General features: G+C 42.6%; 1 protein-coding gene across 4 annotated transcripts in view; it reads left to right on the forward strand.

The window, feature by feature from the left end:
- pitx3 (paired-like homeodomain 3) overlaps positions 1 to 15,871 on the forward strand; it is a 23,974-nt gene extending 8,103 nt beyond the window's left edge. For all 4 annotated transcript variants that reach the window (XM_061790536.1, XM_061790539.1, XM_061790537.1 and 1 more), the window contains 2 exons: positions 6,977 to 7,182; positions 14,469 to 15,871. In XM_061790536.1, coding sequence (XP_061646520.1) covers positions 6,977 to 7,182; positions 14,469 to 15,029 — 767 coding nt within the window. In that variant the 3' untranslated portion in view covers positions 15,030 to 15,871. The remainder of the gene's footprint in view (positions 1 to 6,976; positions 7,183 to 14,468) is intronic.
- The last annotated feature ends 9,212 nt before the right edge of the window (positions 15,872 to 25,083 follow it).

Genomic DNA, 25,083 nt, shown 5'->3' on the forward strand with positions numbered 1-25,083 from the left:
TCCGTAATAGTAAAACAGCACAATAATAGCACTATTGTTCCTCACAATGAATTAAGAAATAATCCAATGGAAGTGTATGAAATAATACAGCATAGCCTACCTCTCTTCATGGATTGGCTGGGAGAAATCCCAATTCTAACACTAATGCCTGTATGGTCCATTGTCCTTTAAAATGCGAGATGCGAAAGTTTAAAGACTGATTTTCCTTATTCCCCGCAGTCGATTCAGGTCATTGTCGTAGACCATTGTCTGTCTTCACACTACCCCTTCGAATTAATTGCATAGCATTGAATTATTCAGGTGATGCTCGAATTCCGTGGGCCAGTTCAGACACTGATGGGGTACACCCTCAATTCCATTATTATGATTAACGATTATTATTCCACTGATGATTCCGATGCATCGCTGCGTATGGAGCGTAACGAAAGCCTATGGAGATAAATATGTGCCGTGTTGGCCTTGTAAAGGCATAGAAAGGAATTAAATGCACGATCCGAGCATGTATCCGCTAATCCTGAATAATTGGACACTGTCAGCTGTTTGTGTGGTCTCAGAAAGTAGAAGCTATTTCCAGCTATTCTGATTATTCAATTGGGTCTCCGAAGAGCCCGCGAGAGCGTCACATTGCACGCGGTGGCTTCCTTTTCCATTTGATCTAGTCTTCTTCTTCGAATTAAGATAATGACGTCGATGATAGAAGTCAGATAGTATAGGTATTCAAGTGTATTTCACCCATGCGGTTCACATGCAAATATATCCACATTATTTTGTCTTTTTGAAATCAAATTAAAGTGCCGAGGCCTATCGCGAGCGCGTCTGACAGGAGGAAAAGAATGATTCTTGTCCGCGCGACGCTTGACTGGTGGATTGCACTGAATAGTTTGGGTCAACGGTTGTGCGGAAATAGAGATGCATCGCTTTTTTTATCTGCAGTTTGTGTCACGCGCAGGCCACAATCTCTATACGACTATATTGTATAACAACTGTATATTTAATAAAGCCGTATAATTTAACCAACTAACGACCACAATAGTAAGCACATTTTGAAATGAACTTATTTCAATAAAACTCGGCTTTGTTAGTTTTTTGGGGGGGACCTCATTAACCTTTGTAAGAGCACCTATTGCCTGTTGTCGGCAGCAGTAGGGAGATTAACATAATGAGGTAGGGTACGCGCGGTTTGACGCCCTAACTAAGTGTCAAAGTCAAACTATTCTGAGCTGAGGTACAGTTGCGGCACATTTGACATTACTCGTGGAACAGCTATTTCCTCTAGCGTTCGTTCGTTGTCAAAAGTCACACAGAGGAGACAAGGAAAATAAATGGAAGCATGTTTTCAGTGCTGGTTTGCAAGGATGAGCGGAATGACTCCAAAATCGATTTAGGGATAGCTTGTCTGAAGAGTATAATTTTCGACAAGTACACATTCATTTATAGATTGTACACATAAAAAAAAAAAAAAACATGCATTCTCTTAACCACTAAATGCTGATATGTTGCCTTATATCTTAAAACCATATATCAAACATGAATGAAAAGTGAAAGCTGGAAATAAAATGTGGAACTTTTTCAACATCATGAAAAATTACAAGTGAATGTTTAACTGTTGGACTCATTATCCGCTGCCCTACATCTACTGTAATTTTAATGAATCTTCTTCTCACAATCCTTTAGAAATAATTATTACTTTTGGGCAGACACCAAAGGCTGTCTTTAGTTTTATTTTTATTTTTTTTTAAAGTGTCAAAATACTTAAATATATATATATATTTTTCTACATCCACAAATATTGTAAAGGTACATTTTCATCCAGAAGATTACATGAGCGAGGTTATTTGTTTAAAAGCCTTGCATAATAAGCTGCGCCGTGAAGCTGACCTGTAAAAAGTCTGGTTTGTCAGCACATTATCAGTCAGATTGCTCCCATTGTTAGGAAGCGCGTTGCTCTAAAAAGGGCTGCCCTTTCCTCTGTATTGTGTTTTAGACTTTGGCCTTAAGTGACAGCTTAGCCAGTGTCAGTTTACTGCCAGATAACAGCCTCAGCTTGGCTCTTATTGGTTTTGCTGGTGGCCCTGTGGAGTCTCTTTTTAAACCCTGCTGATGATTTCAAACCGCTCCCAGAGAGTTAAACCCTCACCAAACAGAGCCCAACCTGCACCACTCACAAAAGCCTGATCCACAGGATTAGCTGCCCAACTAATTTCACTTCTTTCTGTGAGGTCCTCACAGCAGCGGCAGCCAAATCTGGTGGAGTCCTGGCAGACATTACATGGATGTGTGGTCCTCTAAACTCATTGGGCGGGGGGAAAGATATAACCGCTCAGTATTTTGGCACATCTCTGAATGTAATCGAACCAATGGTTGCCATGAACTAGCCCAAATGATATATAGATTTCAGATATGATCTCACAATATTTTCCACATGCGCTTTGGTGTTGAAGTGATCAAGAGCACCACAATTACAATAGAGAATTAGGGTTCTATTTTTGGAGACGGCGCGAAAACTGTTCTTACCTGATTTTCACGCAAGCGCATGGCTCACTGTGTGCGTTGGCCAATTTGGCAGACCAGTCTACGCCCGGCAAGGTGACAATTTGGTGGCAGAAAGTAGGTCTAAAGTTACGCCTGCTCAGACCACGTCTAAATACTGCCGGAAGGTAGGCCACTTGTCTAACGTGATTCTTGTGAATTTGATCGGGGCACAGGCAGACAGATAAAGAGGTTTGTGGACATATTTAAGTCGCCAGCTTATTCCAGCTCATTCTGTATTTAATAGGGGTACCCGGTCACATTGTCTGTTGACACAACGGCCAGAGGTGACAATGCTCCGCTCACAGACGGATCGCTCCGATTACGCCACTGTCCTCTTCTGTACAGAGATGTCTCCGTCGAGACTGTCAGTTGCACCACATTTAAAGGGAATGGGAGGAGCCGCTTTGATTGGGAAAAAATGAAGTCAGCTGTAGACACTTCCACAATGGCGCCCATCCATTCTCACATCCGCCGGAGGCCACTAGTAGACGAAATTACCAACACCAGACTAACCCACCCTTGGCGCATAGTTGCCGGATTTATGCCGGACACGAAAATCGAGCCCTAAGACTGTGAAACTTAATTTCTTTTTATGTACCAAAGCAAAGAGAACTGCATTAGGTTGCTTGACTTGTATGGCCCGATAAAGAAATATGTGTTACACGTATCACCTTAAAGAAGTCAATATTTTGAAGTATAAGGATGCAAGTAAAACAATGTTCTGTACTGCTTGCCCTTATTGTGGTCGCTGGTCAACTGGGGCCTATCCCAATTGATTTCGGCAAGAGGTGGGGCACACCCTGGACTGGTTGCCATTCAATCGCAGCAGGGCACGCATAGACAATCAACCATTCACACCTATGGATATTTTAGAGTCATGTGGTGCTACATTTGAAATGCCATGAAAATGGATGTAGCCCACTCTTATCTAACCAGGCTCGATTCGTGATTGGAGTAGAGTAACAAGTTGACAAACTCAAAGAACATTCAGCAATTTTTTCTCTGCCTTTGTCTATCACCGTAACCGAAAGGCCCAAGGAAAAGATTAAAAATGCTCTACATATGGACATATGAGTTGGAGAAAGGTATATACAGTGGGTACGGAAAGTATTCAGACCCCCTTCAATTTTTCACTCTTTTTTTTTATATTGCAGCCATTTGCTAAAATCGTTTAAGTTCATTTTTTTCCTCATTAATGTACACACAGCATCCCACATTGACATAAAAATGGAATTGTTGAAATTTTTGCAGATTTATTAAAAAAGAAAAACTGAAATATCACACAGCCATAAGTAGTCAGACCCTTTGCTCAGTATTTCGTAGAAGCACCCTTTTGAGCTAAAGCCATGAGTGTTTTGGGGAATGATGCAACAAGTGTTTCACACCTGGGTTTGGGGATCCTCTGCCATTCCTCCTTGCAGATCCTCTCCAGTTCTGACAGGTTGGATGGTGAACGTTGGTGGACAGCCATTTTCAGGTCTCTCCAGAGATGCTCAATTGGGTTTAAGTCAGGGCTCTGGCTGAGCCATTCAAGAACAGTCATGGAGTTGTTCTGAAGCCACTCCTTCATTATTTTAGTTGTGTGCTTAGGGTCATTGTCTTGTTGGAAAGTGAACCCTCGGCCCAGTCTGAGGTCTTGAGCACTCTGGAGAAGGTTTTCGTCCAGGATATCCCGGAACTTGGCCGCATTCATCTTTTCTTCGATGGCAACCGGTCGTCCTGTCCCTTCAGCTGAAAAACACCCCCACAGCATGATGTTGCCACCACCATGCTTCACTGTTGGGACTGTATTGAACAGGTGATGAGCAGTGCCTGGTTTGTTCAACACATACCGCTTAGAATTAAGGCCAAAAATTTCTATCTTGGTCTCATCAGACCAAAGAATCTTATTTCTCACCATCTTGGAGTCCTTCAGGTGTTTTTTAGCAAACTCCATGCGGGCTTTCAAATGTCTTGCACTGAGGAGAGGCTTCCGTCGGGCCACTCTGCCATAAAGCCCCGACTGGTGGAGGGCTGCAGTGATGGTTGACTTTCTAGAACTTTCTCCCATCTCCCGACTGCATCTCTGGAGCACAGCCACAGTGATATTTGCGTTCGTCTTTACCTCTCTCACCAATGCTCTTCTCCCCCAATTGCTCTGATTGGCCCGACAGCCAGCTCTAGGAAGGGTTCTGGTCGTCCCAAACATCTTCCATATAAGGATTATGGAACCTTAAGTGCAGCAGAAAGTTGTTTGCAATCTTGGCCAGATCTTTGCCTTGCCACAATTCTGTCTCTGAGCTCTTCAGCCAGTTCCTTTGACCTCATGATTCTCATTTGCTCTGACATGCGCTGTGAGCTGTAACGTCTTATATAGACAGGTGTGTGGCTTTCCTAAATAAGTCCAATCAGTATAATCAAACACAGCTGGACTCCAATAAAGGTCTAGAACCATCTCAAGGATGATCGGAAGAAATGGACAGCACCCGAGTTCAATATATGAGTGTCACAGCAAAGGGTCTGAATACTTATGGCTGTGTGATATTTCAGTTTTTCTTTTTTAATAAATATGCAAACATTTCAGCAATTCTGTTTTTTTCTGTCAATATGGGGTGCTGTGTGTACATTAATGAGGAAAAGAATTAACTTAAATGATTTCAGCAAATGGCTGCACTACAACAAAGAGTGAAAATTGAAGGGGGTTTGAATACTTTCCGTACCCACTGTATATTTGTTTTTTTCTCCCTATCATTTCCAAATCATCATTGTCATTTCACATCCTTTATTTGCTTTGATTGTGTTACGTTTTGTGATAATCTCAGGTTTGACTACTCACTTTTGTTTTTTCCTCTTGCAAGACATTACACATTGTTAACAATCTGTAAGATCAGGTTATGCACAAAGTTATTTTTTGTGTGAAAGTATATACCACTATAGAGGTGAAATGGTATGAACATTTCTAATCATAAAATGATCAATTATCTGAAATTTGATGATATTTGGGGCAGCATGGCGCAAACGATAAGAGTACACTTCGCAGCTGAAGGGTCGTTGATTCGGATGCCCACCTGAGTGCATGTCGTCATTGCATCCCTGGGCAAGACACTTAACCCACATTGCCCTTGAATGAATGTGGTTGGATGTTTGGTGGTGCTAGCAGGGGCCGTGGGCGCAGAATGGGAGCCACGCTTCCATCACTGCCCCAGGGCAACAAGTAGTTTACCACCACCAGGTGTGACTGTGGAGTGAATGAAAATTGTGTGCAATTGTAAAGTGTCTGGAAAAGTGAGTGTAAAACAAGTGCAATGTATTGTTATTATTATATTACAAAAAGAAATGTTCACGAAAAAAAATCACATATACTGTACATGGCAATTTGCAACACATTTTATTTGGAATATCCATCCATCCATCCATTGTCTGAGCTGCTTCTCCTCACAAGGGTCGCGGGCGTGCTCGAGCCTATCCCAGCTATCTTTGGGCAGGAGGCGGGGTAAACCCTGAACTGGTTGCCAGCCAATCTCAGGGCACATCGAAACAAACAACCATTCGCACTCACATTCACACCTACGGGCAATTTTAGAGTTTTCAATCAAACTACCACGCCTCTTTTTGGGATGTGGGAGGAAACCGCCGTGCCTAGAGAAAACTCACGCAGGCACGGGGAGAACATGCAAACTCCACACAGGCGGGGCCGGGGATTGAACCCCGGTCCTCAGAACTGTGAGGCAGACGCTCTAACCAGTCGTCCACTGTGCCTTATTTGGAATACAAAAACATAAAATCAGCTGCCCTCTTCACCTCCATTAAAAAAATAAATAAAACAGCAACAACCAAAGTGGATTTGGCTTTAAATGACTGTGATGACATTGATACAGTATATTCATTCGTGGTGGGACTCGTAATGGTTATCAATTTGAAAAGCTATCGGTCAATGAATAGCCATCCATCTACCCATCCATCCATCCATCCATCCATCCATCTCTACCACTTGTCCTCAGTAGGGTCACAGCAGAGCTGGAGCTTACCCAGCTGGCTTTTCTTTGCGAGGGACGGACGACATTCTGCACTGTTTGCCAGTCAATTGTATCAAATCAAACCACATTTTATTTATAGAGCACTTTTCATACAATGATATGCGTCTCAAAGTGCTTTACACGGTTAAAATCGGTCCCCTCCCACCTATTCCTGGGCACAGAGAAACCAAGTAGGAGTTGTAGGCCACATATAGAAGACAACCAGTCACACCCACAGCCGGACCCCTGCACAATTTAGTATTCAATGACCCTTAGCATACGGTAGTAAGTCGACCTATTGTTTAGCGAAGTTGATTTTTATGTGGTTCTTGATCTGAAAAAGTTTGAGAAACATTGTAAAAGACATAAATGTTAACGAGTTTAGTCACTCTGCTGACGCAATGACTGATCGTCCACTAACGAGCACACGCTCCTGTATATGACTGCAGACACAGAGAAATCCCACCAGAACCAGCTGGATGAATCCAGTACTGACGATGGCTCACTGAAGAAAAAGCAGCGGCGGCAGAGAACTCATTTCACCAGCCAGCAGCTCCAGGAGCTGGAGGCCACGTTTCAGAGGAACCGCTACCCTGACATGAGCACCAGGGAGGAGATCGCAGTGTGGACCAATCTCACAGAGGCGCGGGTCAGGGTGGGTACACATTGATTTTAACAGGCAGCGTGGTTTTCCTTTTGTTGAAGCATTCAACAGGGATTTGCTTTCATGTGAATTATGCGCTTACAGAAATGTAATCGACAAAAACCTGAAACAGAATGTTCGTACTGTATTTCTCACAATTACGATCTGAACTAGCATGAAAGTATGTATAATTGTTTCAAGAGAAAAAAAAAACAACCTGCGACTTAGGCTGTCATACAAAAGTGGAATTAATAGCAGTTTGCAGGATTATGTACAAAATACGGAACCAATTTCAAAACAACTCAGCACTGCGACTGCACATGAGACACGGAAGAACCCAATTCCTTTTGATGAGGATCTGCATAAAGGGGTTTTGAAAAAAAAAGATATGAATCCATGAAATCTGACACAAATGCATCTTAGTGTCCTCGGAGCTCCATTTCTGTTTGTGCTAGGTCTGTCAAAGGTAAAGCATTAACTTATGATTCGATTCATCACAACAAAATGATCACATGAATCATGTATTAACTCAGATTAATCACGCAATTGATTTTGACCTCACATGCTCCTTTCCCTGAACCGCGGATGGCTATCTGAAATGCAGTGCAGGTCGCCGTAAGGTCAGCGATCAGATCAATGGTTACGGCAGTGCCAAATTTTGCTTCTTTTGAAAAAAAAAAAATAATAATAATAATTAGCATATTGTGCAGCGCTGCTCTCTTTTCAAATAAGTTTAAAATAGCATCTCAAAGCAAAATGAATATTTTCGAGAGATACTGTGGTTGCACAAGTGTGCACACCCTCTCATTACTGCCGATGTGGCTGTGTTCAGAATTAACCCACCGCAATTAAACTAATGTTGAATGGGAGTCAGCACACAACTACCACCATTTAAAATGTCACCGATTAACAAAAAAAACAGATTTCATATGTTTTAGTCGGCTTTTCCTGACATTTGTGCTTTCCTGCAGAAGACTGTGGGTTTTGTGTTAACTGTTCATAATTCCCTCCACCTTGACTAAGCCCCAGTTACCCGAACTGTCCAAACATCCATTAATAGCCTGTCTACGTGTATTTCATCTGCAAGCATAATTTATGTGTTTTGGCAAAAAGATGTTGATAAACAGGTGTGTTATTCAACAGTGGACATTTTTTTTAAATGAATCAGTCATTTTATATTGTGCACTTTCTAAAAAAAAAACCATTGGAGCAGTGTTTTTTTTTTTTTTTTGATGGGGCAGCTGTTGCTGTATAACAAAGAAGTTGGCCTGTGACTGAAGGGCCCCAAGTTTGATTCCAGCTGCTATACAGCATAGACAAAAGCAGCCCAATGGAATATTTGAGGAGGCAGAGATCCATTGCGATTGAATGAAATCATTTTACAGTCCATTTACCTCTGTACTGTACTTAATCTGATTAAAGTTGATCTTTCATGTTAGGGTAAATGATGGGCATCATAATTGATTGACTGTTTGTTAAGAATTCTGTCGATTGGGTGGAGTTGAATATTGATTAATTCCATTTTGAAGCAGCTGAGGCAGATTGTGGTGTACTACTTGGCTGTGACCAGTACTGACGATTCCATCTCAACTACTTTGCTGTCTAAATATGATTTGTGGGAAGTTATGTACTAATACACATGAACTCCTCTGAGCAGCATTATTCTGCTGAAAACAACTCCGACATTAAAGTCAGGAGTTCTGAAAATTCAGAGACCAACCCTTTTGTAAATTGCACAAATAATCAATGAATTGTTCCCTAATTGTCATATAATTCATACGGGAAATTCTGTGAAAAGCCCATCCCTAGTTTGTATTGGCATCACTTAAACCAAATGTGCAATGACCTTTACTGTTTAAAACTAAGATGAGTTAGAACTTTCTAGTATAGTATCCCTATGTATTCGTAATGTATTGTTGCCTTGCAATAAATGATCTGTGATGAGCAGGACAAACATATCTGCAGAGAAGCAACCACATAACCTTGACATTTAGCCCTCTCCATAAACCTTTACACAGCATAGCCTTGAAGTCACTGTAAGGATTGAGTAGCTTCTGTCCTCCAGTGGGGTTTTCCCCCACTGTCACTGAGTGGGATGGAAAAGTCCAAAGCTTTATGCTCATATTGATGATCAACAGGATTATGTTACTACAGATGGTTGGATGATACATAGAACTGGATTGCAAAAAAAAGGAGCTGAGATGACAAATGTGTCAATGGTAAAGAATTGAAAGAAAAAATATCAATTTGTTCCCCATAACCTATCATAGAAAAAGGAATACATTTGTTCCAGTAACAACAGGTTGCCATCATTAAGCCTTTATTAACTCGACATGCTGTGTTTGATGAAAATTTTGAAGAAAAAAAGCCCGTCATACCTTCTGAAATAATCCGCAATATGATAAAAAAAAAACTTGAACCTCAAATTGTATTGGAATTTAGAGGCATATTTTCCCAAAACATTTTGGTTAAACTCCAAACTGTAGCACTTGGGAGGGTCCACAGTAGTTAAGAGATAACCAATGGGGTTCATGCATTCATTTATTTTCGATACCGCTAATCCTCACTAGGGACATGCTGGAGTCTATCCCAGCTGACTCTGGGTGAGAGGTCAGGGTAGACCCTGAACTGATCGCCAGCCAATCGCAGGGCACACATTAACAAACAACCAGTCACACTCACATTCACACCTAGGGGCAATTTAGAGACTTCAATTAACCTACCCTGTTGGAGGAACGGGGAGAACATGCAAACTCCACACAGGCGAGACCGGATTTGAACCTGGGTCCTCAGAACTGTGAGGCAGATGTGCTAACCAGTCGTCCACCGTGCCCCAATGGGGTTCAACTTTATAAAATAATTTGTCATAGCAAAAGTTGGTCTGATTCTATCTCTTAAAATAACTTTCCACTGTTCAACTCTGTTAAATTTCAACGGAGATGTTAATCCAATTCATATCCTCTAACTATATGACCATAAAATGACAACTCTGACAGTTGCCCATCCATCCATCCATCCATCCATCCATCTTCTTCCACTTATCCGACGTCAGGTCACAGGGCAGTAGTTTTAGCAGGGAAGCCCAGACTTCCCTCTCCCCAGCCACTTCCTCCAGCTCTTTCGGGGGGATACCGAGGCATTCCCAGGCCAGCCGAGAGACGTAGTCTCTCCAGCGTGTCCTGGGTCGTCTCCGGGGTCTCCTCCCGGTGGGACATGCGACCAGGAGGCATCCTAATCAGATGCCTGAGCCAATCCATCTTGCTTCTCTCAATGTGAAGGAGCAGCGGCTTTACTCTGAGCTCCTCCCGGATGACCGAGCTTCTCACCCTATCTCTAAGGGAGAGACACTCTGTGGAGGAAATTCATTTCGGCCGCTTGTCACCGGGATCTTGTTCTTTCGGTCACGACCCACAGCTAGTGACGATAGGTGAGGGTAGGAACGTAGACCGAGCGGTAAATTAAGAGCTTTGCCTTTTGGCTTAGCTCCTTCTTCACCAAAACGGACCGATACAAACTCCGCATCACTGCAGACGCTGCACCGATCCTGTTGATCTACTGTTCCATTCTTCCCTCACTCGTGAACAAGACTCCAAGATACTTGAATGCCTCCACTTGGGGCAGGATCTCACCCCCGACCTGGAGAGAGCACTCCACCCTTTTCCGACTGAGGACCATGGTCTCGGAGTTGGAAGTGCTGATTCTCATCCCAGCCGCTTCACACTCTGCTGCGAACCGCTCCAGTGAGAGTTGGAGATCATGGCTACATGAAGCCAACAGAACCACATCATCTGCAAAAAGCAGAGATGCAATACTCAGGCCCCCAAACCGAACCTCCTCTACGCCTGTGCTGTGCCTAGAAATTCTCTCCATAAAAGTTATGAACAGAATTAGTGACAAAGGGCAGCCTTTGGAGCCCCTCCTCCAGCCCAGAGTCCAACCCTCACAGGGAACGAGTCCGACTTACTGCCAGCAATGCGGACCAAACTCTGACACTGGTCATATAGGAACCGAACAGCCCGTATCGTGGGGTTCGGTACCCCATACTCTCGAAGCAACCCCCACAGGACTCCCCGAGGGACATGGCCGAACGCCTTCTCCAATTCCACAAAACACGTGTAGACTGGTTGGGCAAACTCCCATGCACCCTCGAGGACCGTGCCGAGGTTGTAGAGCTGGTCCACTGTTGCACGGCCAGGACGAAAACCACACTGCTCCTCCTGAATCTGAGATTCGACTTGCCGACGGACCCTCCTCTCCAGCACCCCTGAATAGACCTTAGCAGGGAGGCTGAGGAGTGTGATCCCCCGTAGTTGGAACACACCCTGCGGTCCCCCTTCTTAAAAAGGGGGACCGCAGTCTGCCAATCCAGAGGCACTGTCCCCGATGTCCACGCAATGTTGCAGAGGCGTGTCAACCAGGACAGCCCCACAACATCCAGAGCCTTTCAGAACTCCAGGCGAATCTCATCCACCCCCGGTGCCTTGCCACTAAAGAGCTTTTTAGCAAAGAGCACAGAAGTCCAATAACAGAAAACCACTTGGGTGGAGGCCGTTCCTCCCAATCACGGCCTTCGAGGTCTCACTGTCATTGCCCACATGTGTATTAAAGCCCCCCAGCAGAACGATGGCATCCCCAGTGAGAGGGCTCTCACCGTGAGCAACTCCAGAGTGGAAGAGAGTCCAACCCCTCTCAAGAGGACTGCTCCCAGAGCTCAAGCCATGTGTAGAGGCGAGCCCGGCTATATCTAGTCGGTACTTCTCGACCTCACACACCAGCTTGGGCTCCTTCCCTGCCAGAGAGGTGACATTCCAGCTTCTGTAGCCGGGGATTGGATCACCAAGGTCCCTGCCTTAGGTCAGCGCCCAGCTCACACTGCACCCGATCCCTATTGCCCCTCCCAGAGCCCATGGGAAGGGGGACCCATGTTATCCTTTCGGGCTGTGCTCGGCCGGGCCCCATGAGTACAGGCCCGGCCACCATGCGCTGGCCTTTGAGCCCCGCCTCCAGGCCTGACTCCGGAGGGGGGCCCCTGGGACCCGCGTCTGGCAAGGTAAAACGTCTTCCTAAATATTTTAACATCATAGGGTTTTTTGGAGCCGTGCTTTGTCTGGTCCCTCAACTAGGGTCTGTTTGCCATGGGTGACCCTGCCAGGGGTATAAAGCCCCAGCCAACTTAGCTTCGAGCATCATTGGGACACACAAACCCCTCCACCGTGATAAGGTGACGGCTCAAGGACCTTTAGCATTTGATGACCCACTCCAGCCTACTGTACTTGATGATCTTGATGATCATAATTTGAGCGTTGCCATGATTCCCATGTACTGTATGTGCTTTAGAATTATACTTTCTTTTTACCTGATATTTTTTGAGAAGCACAAAGTCAAGTGAAAACTTTAGGGGTGACTGGTGTTTGGAAAAAGGAGTACCAATCCAATTTTGTTACTGAATCAGACAGAAATGTATTTTAATTATCAACAGACTTCAACATTGTGCTAAATGCCATTCTGGTTACATTATCTGATGTTATTCAGCCATCTGGGATTTCTTTAGCTGCAGAATAGATTTGATATATACTGTACACCTATTGATATACAACCCCAATTCCAATGAGGTTGGGACGTTGTGTTAAACAAATAAAAACAGAATACAATGATTTGCAAATCATGTTCAACCTATATTTAATTGAATACACTACAAAGACAAGATATTTAATGTTCAAACTGATAAACCTGATTGTTTTTTAGCAAATAATCATTAACTTGGAAATTTATGGCTGCAACACATTCCAAAAATGGGACAGGTGGCAAAAAAGACGGATGCTCATCAAACACTTGTTTGCAACATCCCACAGGTGAACAGACTAATTGGGAACAGGTTGCATGTTCTCTCCATGCCTGTGTGGGTTTTCCCCGAGTTCTCTGGTTTCCTCCCACATCGCAAAAACATGCGTGCTAGGTTGATTGAAGACTCTAAATTGCCCGTAGGTGTGACTGTGAGTGCGAATGGTTGTTTGTTTGTATGTGCCCTGCGATTGGCTGGCAACCAGTTCAGGGTGTACCCCGCCTCCTGCCCGATGACAGCTAGGATAGGCTCCAGCACGCCCGCGACCCTAGTGAGGAGAAGAGGCTCAGAAAATGGATGGATGGATGGATTTAGTTGCAGGCTAAACAAAAATAAATTGCAAGATGTTTTAAATTACAATTTCTTTGACTTTGAGTCATTAAACTTCTTGTATTCTTAACATGTATTATTCAAAATTTGCGCTATTTTGAAAACGTATATCTATGTTTGTACATTTAACAGAGAGGGTATGAAAAAAAAATCCTTCACATTATAATCCATTCATTGATTTTTCATCAACATTGAACCATCGACCAGTAGACTTGCGGTGAGGACAGGTTTGGCAGTTTAGTTACCATGTCATACAATGTCTCTCCATTCAAATAGACACAGAGTGCTCAATTTTGTGAGCGCCATAAATCCATAAATCTGTGTGGAGGCGGGTTAGGCTGGGTTTTCGGAATTTTGCAGATACGCTCACGCCGATGTTTTTAAAAAAGGGAAGTCTGAGGTGTCGCGGGAGTGGACACAGCTGACGTTCATTTGCCGGCACTCAAAGCAGCTCCTCTCCTTCCCTTTCACTGTGGTGCAATGACAGTCGTAGACATCTCTGTACGGAAGAGGACGATGCGTAATCGCAGTGATTCGTGCATGAGTCGATCATTGTCACTGCTCTTGGCCAGTGTGGCAAAAGACAGGATGAGCGGGTACCCTTATTAAATACAGAATGTGATAATCACTGGTGACTTAAATATGTCCATGGACCTCAGTATCTGTCTGCTTGTATGCCGATCAAATTCACCAAATTCGCCTTAGACCAGCTGTCTACCTTGTGCCAGTATTTAGACATGGTCTGAGCAGGCATAAGTTCAGACGGGCTTCCTGCCACTAAATTCTCACTTCACCGGGCGCATCTCCAAGGACACACCCTCGCTGCGTTGGAACTGCCCAACTGGGAAACATGCACCACGAGCCTTGCGCTTGCACGAAAATCAGAATCCGTCGGCAATTTTGTCCCGCCCCAGATTTTGTGTCTACAAAAATAGACCTTCCTATCTCGTAAGGTTGTGGGTGAAGGAATTTATACCAGTAACATCAATGTATATTGGGCATTTTCTATGATGTAGTTATTTAAATATAATACTCCAACAACATAACTCTATTTTTCAGAGGCTCGAAGAGATATTTGGCTTCAGAAACATGGCTCTTAACATTTTTCTTATTTTGACTTCTACAGGTATGGTTCAAGAACCGACGTGCCAAGTGGAGAAAGCGGGAGAGGAACCAACAGGCCGAATTGTGCAAGAATGGCTTTGGTGCCCAGTTTAACGGACTCATGCAACCCTATGATGATATGTACACGGGTTACTCATACAACAACTGGGCCACCAAGAGTTTAGCAAGCAGCCAACTCTCCGCCAAGAGCTTCCCATTCTTTAACTCGATGAATGTAAGCCCCCTGTCATCCCAGCCCATGTTCTCTCCCCCTAGCTCCATCCCCTCTATGAACATGGCCTCAACCATGGTGCCCTCGGCGGTGGCTGGAGTTCCTGGCACAGGCCTCAACAACTTGGGAAACCTTAACAATCTCAACAGCCCCACAGCACTCAACTCAGCCGCAGCCACTTGCCCATATGCCAGCACAGCCAGCCCATATATGTACAGAGACACCTGTAACTCCAGTCTGGCCAGTCTGCGACTTAAGGCCAAGCAGCACACCAACTTCGCTTATCCCACTGTGCAGAATCCCGTGTCTAACCTGAGCCCCTGCCAGTATGCTGTCGACCGGCCAGTATGAAAAGGTATCGCCACTCTGAGTTCTCTATTGGCCCACTTCATATCTCTTCAGTTTCATCTCAAAACTGCCAGATGCATTGAGACTGACAGACTAAATCCAATGGAGCGTACGATTTCTCCAAACTGATACAAGAAAGGGACATGCCCGTAATGGACCACCCTGGTGCAAAGCAAAACTCACTTTGTAAGACTTTGCCGACTGACCAACTGCAAGCATTTCTAAAAAAAAAAAAAACAACAAAAAAAACCTCTCAAAAAGTGTCATTTTCTAAATTGCATGATTAGAGTAAATTTAGTAGCCAAGGGGGAATGAGACAGGAAGGTTTCAACTGGACTCATGATCAACATCTTGTAAATGCTACTATTGCAGGAAAAGGAAACTGTGGTTTTAATGTTGGAAAAATCTCGGCTGTATATAACAGACTCTTTTCAGTTTTGTATGTGACAAAATAGTATATGAAAAAAAATAGGGCTTGAAGAATGAGAAAAGCAATCCCAGGGATTTTGGACAAAGAGACATCCTTTGGGGAAATTAATACTTCTGTTGTGAATTCCGTTTCCCCTGGGAAGGTCACAGGTCAAAGGCCAATTTAGACAAGCAAGAGGAGGGCAGTACTGGATTACAAAAATATTCAGTTTGATGCAACAAATAAGAATATCATCAACCTTTTTACCATGAAAAAGCCATTGATTATATTGATTTGTGTGGTGTTATACAAAGGGAGTCTGTGACAGTAAACTATATGTAAGAGTGCAGTTGTTATAAGAAAAACATGTTTTTTTCTTTTCCTGATGTAGCCTGCTTTGTCTCATTAAAGAACAAATTAAAGAAACATTTTTTTTTATAGAAAATACAATTCACTCAAATATCGCATGTATAAATGCTCTCATCAAATTCAATGGTAAGGAAGTAAAATCATTTGAGGATTCATGGTGAATGCGCCGCGGCAATCCCAAACTCAATTTACTCAATTTGCAAGTGCGACAACCTACAATTTAGTTAATGCGCTTTATCCATTTCCATCCTTTCCATGTACTACAGCGATATAAATCCTGTCCATTGCTTCTTCACCCAATCAAAACCGAATAGAACTTGCCTCTTTCTTTTTGTTTTCATCAAGTATGCACAGCTGGGCAAACACGTTCTTCAAGGTGAGTAAGTACAGGTTTAAGATGTACGTAAAAGCCAGAGAAAGAACTTATTGCAGCACTATAGTATAGTATAGTATCTCAAATACTGATGCTGGTTGACCTCCAAGTTGTTTGGATTATAACATTCATTCGAAAATTCATTATTATATATTATATTATAACAATCGAAAATTTAAAGAATTTGTTCTAAGGTCAAATTGTGCCATAAAAATACTGTTATTTAATATACAATCCATTTTTAATTCCGTTTTTTTTTTTTAGCATACTCAAGTGTCATACAAGCATAAAAATTGGTCAGTAAAACAATATATTCTGTAGAAAACACGAGGACTGAGCTACACCGATGACTGAAACAAATGAAGAAGGCTGAATGCAAAGGTGAGTCTGTCGTAGCGACAGCGTTCGTGCGTCAAAAAAATAAAATAAAAATCCAACTATCCATAGTTTATACTGTTTAGGATCATTGCATAAAAGACACAAATTGAGGACTATAATAATAGTATATATACATCACATCATACCATGGCAATCCTGAGACATCATCCAAATAAGCTGTAGGGGCTGTGATCAGGACTGGAATGACAGGGATCGGTTTGGATGCTTAGGAGATTTCTGGCATCTGTTGAGAACCCATTTAATGAGCATAAAAACAATAGACAAAAAGTTGCATTGACCGTCATGCTCAACATTCCCACATTTAAGCTAATTATGAATATTGACTTTGAACACAACACGTTTCGATCTACAGTAAATCCCTCATTAGCGTTGACTGCAAGTGACAATATTACCGAAATTCTGACAACATCGTGGAAACCCGGACTGATGTCCACGGCCATGGTGATAGATAGTCATTAGCTGGAGAAAGAAAGACGTGGGGAGATATTGATGTTCCTGAATCTGGTTCTCTGATATGGTTGACCTACACTCTAGGAGGGAACCACAGGCTATCCACTGACAAAGCAGGAATACACAGAGGCCCTGGCTGTGATAGTGCCAGTGTTACATAAGGGTCTCAAGGAGTAAGTGAGGTGTTTCAGTAGAGCGACAAATGAGGGGTTAGCAGCCCATCAATCCCCATCAGCTCCTGCAGCTGTTTATTGCTCTGACATTTCGCCGGTTCGAAGTCAATTCCGTGTAAACTCCACAATGTCACGTTTACAATTGCACATCACAAATCTCCGACAAGAAAGGAGAATTTTTATCTATCTATCTATCCATCTACTATGAGAAATATTAAAAAATAAAATAAAATCTAAAAACATTCGACAAACTTTTCAAGACTCAAGGCCAAGATGTAAATCGGGTGAATTTATGTTGTACTCTGGCTACTTTGTCAGGATCCATAATAGACGACAGCAGCTCTCTTGTTCCATCAATACATATTTGTTCTTCAAAGGCAACGTTTTTCACGAGTGGTAGCATTTGTCTGGTAAAACTGTACACTCATGTAAAATGAAAAGATACAATTCCGTTGCTGTGGAGGGGCAAATATTGGGAGATAATGACAGCATGAGAGCGCAAATCAGCCCCCGAAAATAAATAATAATAAAAAAAATGGTAACAAATATATTGATGACATATGACTACATATGCTGCATCAGACAAATTCAAGGCATCACCAATGTATTATAAATAATAATGACGAAATAATAAATCAGAAATAGTAAAATGGTCATTGTAACGAAATACAGCATATAACAAACATTCAGGTCTTGAAGTAATGAATACAGGATCCTAAATGATTCCAAGATCTAATTTAGTTTATTTGGTCCTGTGATATTGAACAAATGAGTTTTCCATGCAAAATCCTAACATACACAATAAATCAAAGAAAGACCAAAAGGTGTGGACTGAATCCAAGGCTTATATTGTCTCCACTTTTAACATAATGTCAGTGCCACGCTCGTGCAGACAAAAAAAAAAGACAAAAAGAAAAAGAGCTCAAATTGGCCTGATTTGGATTTTAGGAACAGCGGAATTTATACATACATTTTTAGACACAACACCAAACCAATGCATGGACGTCGCCATATAAATTATGGAGCCAAATTATTATATACTGTACATACATATGCACATTTACAGAATGTTTAGATATATACATATAAGCGCACACATCCATAGACGTAAAAAGCATTGATTTTTCAATGATTATATACTGTATAATGAGGCTGTTCCCCTGTTTTATAAATATTTATAATTTTGCATTTGTACATATTGAATTTTTTTAGTGTCACGCAGCTCTTTTTTTTATTTTTTGCTTGTTTAATTTTAGTAAAACAAAATAAACATATTTGCTAATAACATCCATTTATCTATTGTCAATATCTGGGCTGAAATGTAAAATAAGTGATTCTGGTAAAAGGGATTATTACAGTATGTCAAATTTCCATTTAAAATTTCAAAAGAAATATTTGATATGACACATAGCCTATTGATGGAAAAACCACCTCAAACGCATTTGTTTTGATTCAAAGTGTTCTAAAACATAACAAAACAATAATAGCTAACTACATCAGCCAGAATGACTCTACAGAGCCACAATTCTATTTTCCCAAAAAGTTGTTGAGGATTTCAAATTTTAGGCATTCATAGTAAAGGCAATCCTTTGAATCCATTGAAATACACGCGTTTTTATACCGGTTAAGGCAAACGTACAAACGTTTGTTTTGTAAAATAAAAATGGTGACCCTAAAAATGTACATGACATACTAGGTTGACACCATTTTGAATACGAGCCAGACGACATCATGTCAGCACCAAGGTGACGACTTCTAACTGAGATGTTTTACGGCAACTGGATCTGATGCAAGCCTCTCGGGGCATATCCAAGGACAAGATCGTTTTTCACAAGTCGCACCGGGCCGCCGTAACAGTTGCTTCTGTAACTAGTCTACAGTACGGTACAGCACAGCTGACTTTCAAATGTTTGGGACTGGGAGTTTGCAACCGTTTTTTTGTTTTTTTCCCTCCCTTCTGATGTACTGTATACCAATCAATTGGTTTATTATCATTTGGGGAAGTACAATCTTTTTGCATTTCATCATCCCTCAGCAATATGGCAGATTATTGTCTCAGAGGAGCTGGACTGTTACAATTAGGATTCAAGCTAAAAACACCTTCACAGTAATTACTGTTGAAAATAATGTGCGACGAAGTAATTTCTCTTCTTACGGTTTGACCCTGCTATGGGATTGGGGAAAAAAATTTCAAAGTTATTAACTAAACAAAGTGACTTTTGGTGATACTTTTTATGAGCTGTTTGCTCATCCTATTTAGCCTTGACAAATTTCAGGAGCTCGTTCAGGAAAGGAAATCCCAAAGATGTGGAGATAAGTCGATGAAAAGGCCATTTCGTATTTCAGTTTAATTGCTTTGAACAAGACCAACATTGTTGCAACGTCCTATCATTTATTACGCTTAGCACTTAAACTTATTGGCGGTGGCAATATTGGTAGTATTCTATTCAATATTAGCAATAAATATGGCCAGAAAAGATAAGTTCATTTTTAATGTGAACCTTTGAGTTTTGTTTATATCTGCATGTTCCACCACTATTTTGCCAAGACTTCGCAACTGTTAAGTTAAAATAACAACCTATTAATTTAACAAAAGCTATTAAAGTGACAAACTCTTGGCATACTGCCAAACTGCTTTGATGAATATATACATTACTTTTTTGTCAGCAAAGCACTGAAAAGTGCAAACGGTCATGCAATGTGTTTAATTCAAATTAGTATGTTTCATTTTCTCAAGATTTTGATCGCAATCAAAGATACACAAACTAAATTATGTCAGAATCAGAACTTCTGTGTTCTGTCTGGGATTGTCGATGGCGATCGAGCAACAGCGTCAACCACTGTCGCACCAGTTCAGACAAAGTTATAAATATAATTGAAAACAACAACAACAGAATGACTTACTTCACATTTATTTTTAGAATTAAATTCAAAACTTGAACACACCCATGGAAGTGTTTTGTCTTGATACATTCCTGTATATATTATTGCAAAAATGTATTAATTTCTCCCTACAATAAAATAATTCACTTTTCATTGAACCCTTCAAATTGGCCGTAAGACTGGGTCCACCATAGGTGCGAGTGCTATACAAATACTTCTAGTGAGCTCAAGTTTTCAAAGGTGTGCACTCATTCACTCAACGACTAAGGTTACTCACGAAGTTCTTGGGGATTTGTGCAATGTATTGTCAGGTCTTGGGAAGCACACGTAAACAAACTTCCAACTCGTAGTGCTTTTCTCCTTTCAACATCTCAGCTTTGTCTTGCATTTCTTTCCTCCCACCCGTGCCCAGCACAATTCAGGCCCAATGCAGCCTGTGGTTCCACTCATCCTCTATTGTAACACATTTGGAGGATTAAAATTCCCACAGTAAGCCTCGGCAGCACAGACCTAAAGCTGTCAAGATTTTCTGTGCTGACTCCTGGGACGCTTCAACTAGTGATGTCGTGCATGCAGTTTCCCGTTTGCTTTAAAACTCCTCCATCTTCCCAGTAATGGATCAAAACACGGTGTGTGGCCTCTCTGGCAGGGAAGGAGCCCGAGCTGGTGTGTGAGGTTGAGAAGTTCCGACTTGATATAGTCGGACTCGCCTCCACACACAGCTTGGGGTCTGGTCTTCTGGAGAGGGGTTGGACTCTCTTCCACTCTGGAGTTGCCCACGGTGAGAGGCGGCGAGCAGGTGTGGGTATACTTATTGCTCCCTGGCTCGGCGCCTGTACGTTGGGGTTCACCCCGGTGGATGAGAGGGTAGCCTCCCTCCGCCTTCGGGTGGGGGGATGGGTCCTGACTGTTGTTTGTGCCTATGCACCAAACAGCAGTTCAGAGTACCCACCCTTGTTGGAGTCCTTGGAGGGGGTGCTGGAGAGCGCTGGGGGACTTCATTGCTCACGTGGTCAAAGACAGTGAGACCTGGAAGGGCGTGATTGGGAGGAACGCCACGCCCCCCCCCCCCCCCCGATCAGAACCAGTTACCAGTTATTGGACTTCTGTGCTCATCACAGATTGTCCATAACGAATGTTCAAGTATAAGGGTGTCCACACGTGCACTTAGCACCAGGACACCCTAGGTCGCAGTTCGACGATCGACTTTGTGAACGTGTCATCGGACTTGCGTCCGCATGTCTTGGACACTCGGGTGAAGAGAGGGGCGGAGCTGTCAACTGATCACCACCTGGTGGTGAGTTGGCTCCTATGGTAGGGTAAGATGTGGCAGGCCCAAACGTATTGTGAGGGTCTGCTGGGAACATCTGGCAGAATCCCCTGTAAGAAGGAGTTTCAACTCCCACCTCCGACAGAACTTTGCTCATGTTCTGGGGGAGGTGGGGAACATCGAGTCCGAGTGGACCATGTTCCGGGCCTCCATTGCTGAGGCGGCCGACTGGAGCTGTGGCCGTAAGGTGGTCTGTGCCTGTCGTGGCAGCAATCCCCGAATCAGTTGGTGGACACCAAAGGTGAGGGATGCCGGCAAGATGAAGAAGGACTCCTATCAGGCCTTTTTGGCCTGTGGGAGTCCTGAGGCAGCTGATGGGTACTGGCTGGCCAAGCGGAATGCAGTTTTGGTGGTCGTTGAAGCAAAAACCCGGGTATGGGAGGAGTTCGGTGAGGCCACGGAGAAAGACTTCCGGACAGCTTAGAGGAAATTCTCGTCCACCACCTGGCGTCTCAGGAGGGGGAAGCAGTGCACTACCAACACTGTATAGTGGGGATGGGGCGCTGCTTACCTCAACTCACGACGTTGTGAGCTGGTGGGGAAAATACTTCGAAGACCTCCTCAATTCCACCGACACGCCTTCCCATGAGGAAGCAGAGTCTGGGTTATCTGAGGCGGGCTCTCCTATCTCTGGGGTTGAGGTGGCCGAGATGGTTAAAAAGCTCCTCGGTGACAAGGCCACGGGGGTGGATGAGATTCGCCCAGAGTTCCTTAAGGCTCTGGATGTTGTGGGGCAGTCCTGGTTGACACGCCTCTACAACATCGTGTGGACATCAGGGACAGTGCCTCTGGATTAGCAGGCTGGGGTGGTGGTCCCCCTTTTTAAAAAGGGGGACCGGAGGGTGTGTTCCAACTACAGGGGGATCACACTCCTCAGCCTCCCTGGTAAGGTCTATTCAGGGGTGCTGGAGAGGAGGGTCCATCGGGAAGTTGAATCTCAGATTCAGGAGAGTGGCAGAGTGGTTTTCGTCCTGGCCGTGGAACAGTCGACCAGCTCTACACCCTTGGCAGGGTCCTCGAGGGTGCATGGTAGTTTGCCCAACCAGTCTACACGTGTTTTGTGGAATTGGAGAAGGCGTTCGGCCATGTCCCTCGGGGAGCCCTGTGGGGGTTGCTTCGGGAGTATTGGGTACCGAACCCCTTGATACGGGCTGTTCGGTTCCTGTATGACCAGTGTCAGAGTTTGGTCCGCATTGCTGGCAGTAAGTCGGACTCGTTCCCGGTGAGGGTTCGACTCTGGGCTGGAGGAGCGGAGAGGGAAGTCTGGGCGTCCCTGCTAAAGTTAATGCCCCCGCGACCCGACCTGGGATAAGCGGTCGAAAAGGGATGGCTGGATGGTGTGTGGGTTTAAATACGGTACAGGTAGTAATGGTTCCACACTGTAATGAATGCTACCATGCTTTTAGTGATCTTCTGTTAAACTCTTGGGAAGATTCATTATTTTACATGCATAAAGTATTCCATTCAAATTGATATCATTCTTTTATTCCTTAATATGGCCTGATGTTTATTTGTGTGGCAGGAGCAGCCCATTCACAGGAGATTATTATTATTATTTTTTTTAAACTTCATTTTAATAATTAGATTGTTTTGAGAGTTTTGACAAGTATGTTTGTTACAAGCTATTGCAAGGAGGCAATCATGCACACACGCATGCGCTCGGACACAGCTCGTCTCCATCCAAACCCTGACACTTGTAATTGGCAGATATTTATCCAGGAGCCCAGAGACGCAGGGATGTTTTCACATGGGATTAACCCTGGCCCAAATCTGAGCTCACTCGCTTGAGAACACCGCAACACTCCGACGGCATCATTTGGCAAAGATTGGCCCCTGCTGGCCTGTTTACCCAACATGATTCCCACGCTGATCCATCCTTCAGACATAGCGTTCATTGTTTGAAAGACACATAAAATGATCTGATCTCAATGTTGAATCATATAAAGCAATTTAATAGTTCTCCAGCGGGTTCTCTTATCTGAGCCTTGATTGTGGAACATCTGCAGCTACCGTATATCTTATTTGCGAGGCAGCAAATCATTCAAAAGTCTGCCAATTTTGTTAGGGCTCTTTTCAGAAAATAAAGGTTTGGCTTCAAACTCTATGCACTGAAGCTACAGGAAATCATTCAGTAGCCCAATTAGAAGTACGGATGTAAACTCCCAATTGCAGTAGATATTTGGTCTAAACATCTTTTTCAGTAGGCAAAAATTATAAGCAAAATACCTTGCGTTACAAAGATGTAAGAGTCAAATGTGTACTGTATATGTAAAATCGACTCTACACAGAAAACAGATTTTTTTTGTTTATTTTATGCACAAATGTACACGCAAACCATCTAACTTCCATCTAATTCAAATGTGCATCACTAATGTGGGCAAATTATCACTATTATTGAGAAAGGACAGAAAATATCATCACACTTTTACACCCCCCTCCAAAAATATTTTGTTAGTGAGACCAATTTCTTTTTTTTTTATTTTTGATGAGTGAAAACATTTGGGTTTGCCATTAAAAGATGAATATAAGGCAAAAGATAGATAGTTCAGCTTCGTATTTACATCTGGATCACATGCATGAATTAGAAAACTATTATTTGTGTCATCACATTAGTTACACCTCTAATTAGTATAAATGTAGTCTTCACAGGCAATAAAACAAAGCTAAAAAAGCGCACAGACAAACAGTGCTATTTATCACAATAATCAATGTAATTCCTATGAAACATACCTGTCAGTCAAATGTTCCAATATTTTTGCTCACATATGCCAAAATGCGTCTTTTCCAACAAAAGTTGTGAATCAAAATCCTGATTAAAACACCTGGAAATGAAAGCTAAAATATTCATCTGATATTTATCTTATCAAACCCAATTTTTTTGGAATTGGCCTCATTGTTGCAACACTTTTGGAGGAGAGTATGTATACGAACCACTTCTTGGCCACCTCAATAAAAGGCAGTTACACAGATCAAATATGAATTGTATCAAAAATACTGCCTTTACCAAGGTAATAATAATCATATAGTCTGAATCGGTCAAAAGCATGCTGACTTAATTGTTATTTTGGTTGCATGCATGTGTTTTGTAAAATGCTTGTTACATTATTGGCTACATGAAAACACCAATTTATTAGCGTCACGTCTCAGTATGATGCAGTGCAGTTCTTCATAACTTCAAATCACACTCATCACCCGGTTCATTATTTCAGTAAAAACTGAAAATAATCATCTTTGTAAAGGCAGACTATTTGATAAAGCTCTGGTTGAGGAGTGTACAAATGTTTAATATACATGCTTTATTGTTGGCATGATTTTAGCTTAATCAGTCAGATACAATTGAGTTTTACTATAGAACATAAAAGGAAAAATGAAGCCTTTAATAATGATCTACAGTACTTTTCTCCATGTATAATGTGATGTTCCCACCTATGGTGGCACCGGAATGCCATCTACTGGACATATTTGGAATACACAACAAGTCTGACATTCCAAGGTATTGAGGCGTAAATATATTTATCATTCACCAACCTTATTCTGTATTAGATGAGCAGGACAAAAACACAGCATTTTCACAAATTTCCAATAAACACTATTACTGCCAGTGTGAAAGAACGAGCTGTAAAGAGCTCAAGCAAATGTTTATGACTTTTAAATGTGGGAAATCATGTGCA

The sequence above is a fragment of the Phyllopteryx taeniolatus genome, chromosome 11, assembly GCF_024500385.1.
Source record: "Phyllopteryx taeniolatus isolate TA_2022b chromosome 11, UOR_Ptae_1.2, whole genome shotgun sequence".
Taxonomy (NCBI): Eukaryota; Metazoa; Chordata; class Actinopteri; order Syngnathiformes; family Syngnathidae; genus Phyllopteryx; species Phyllopteryx taeniolatus.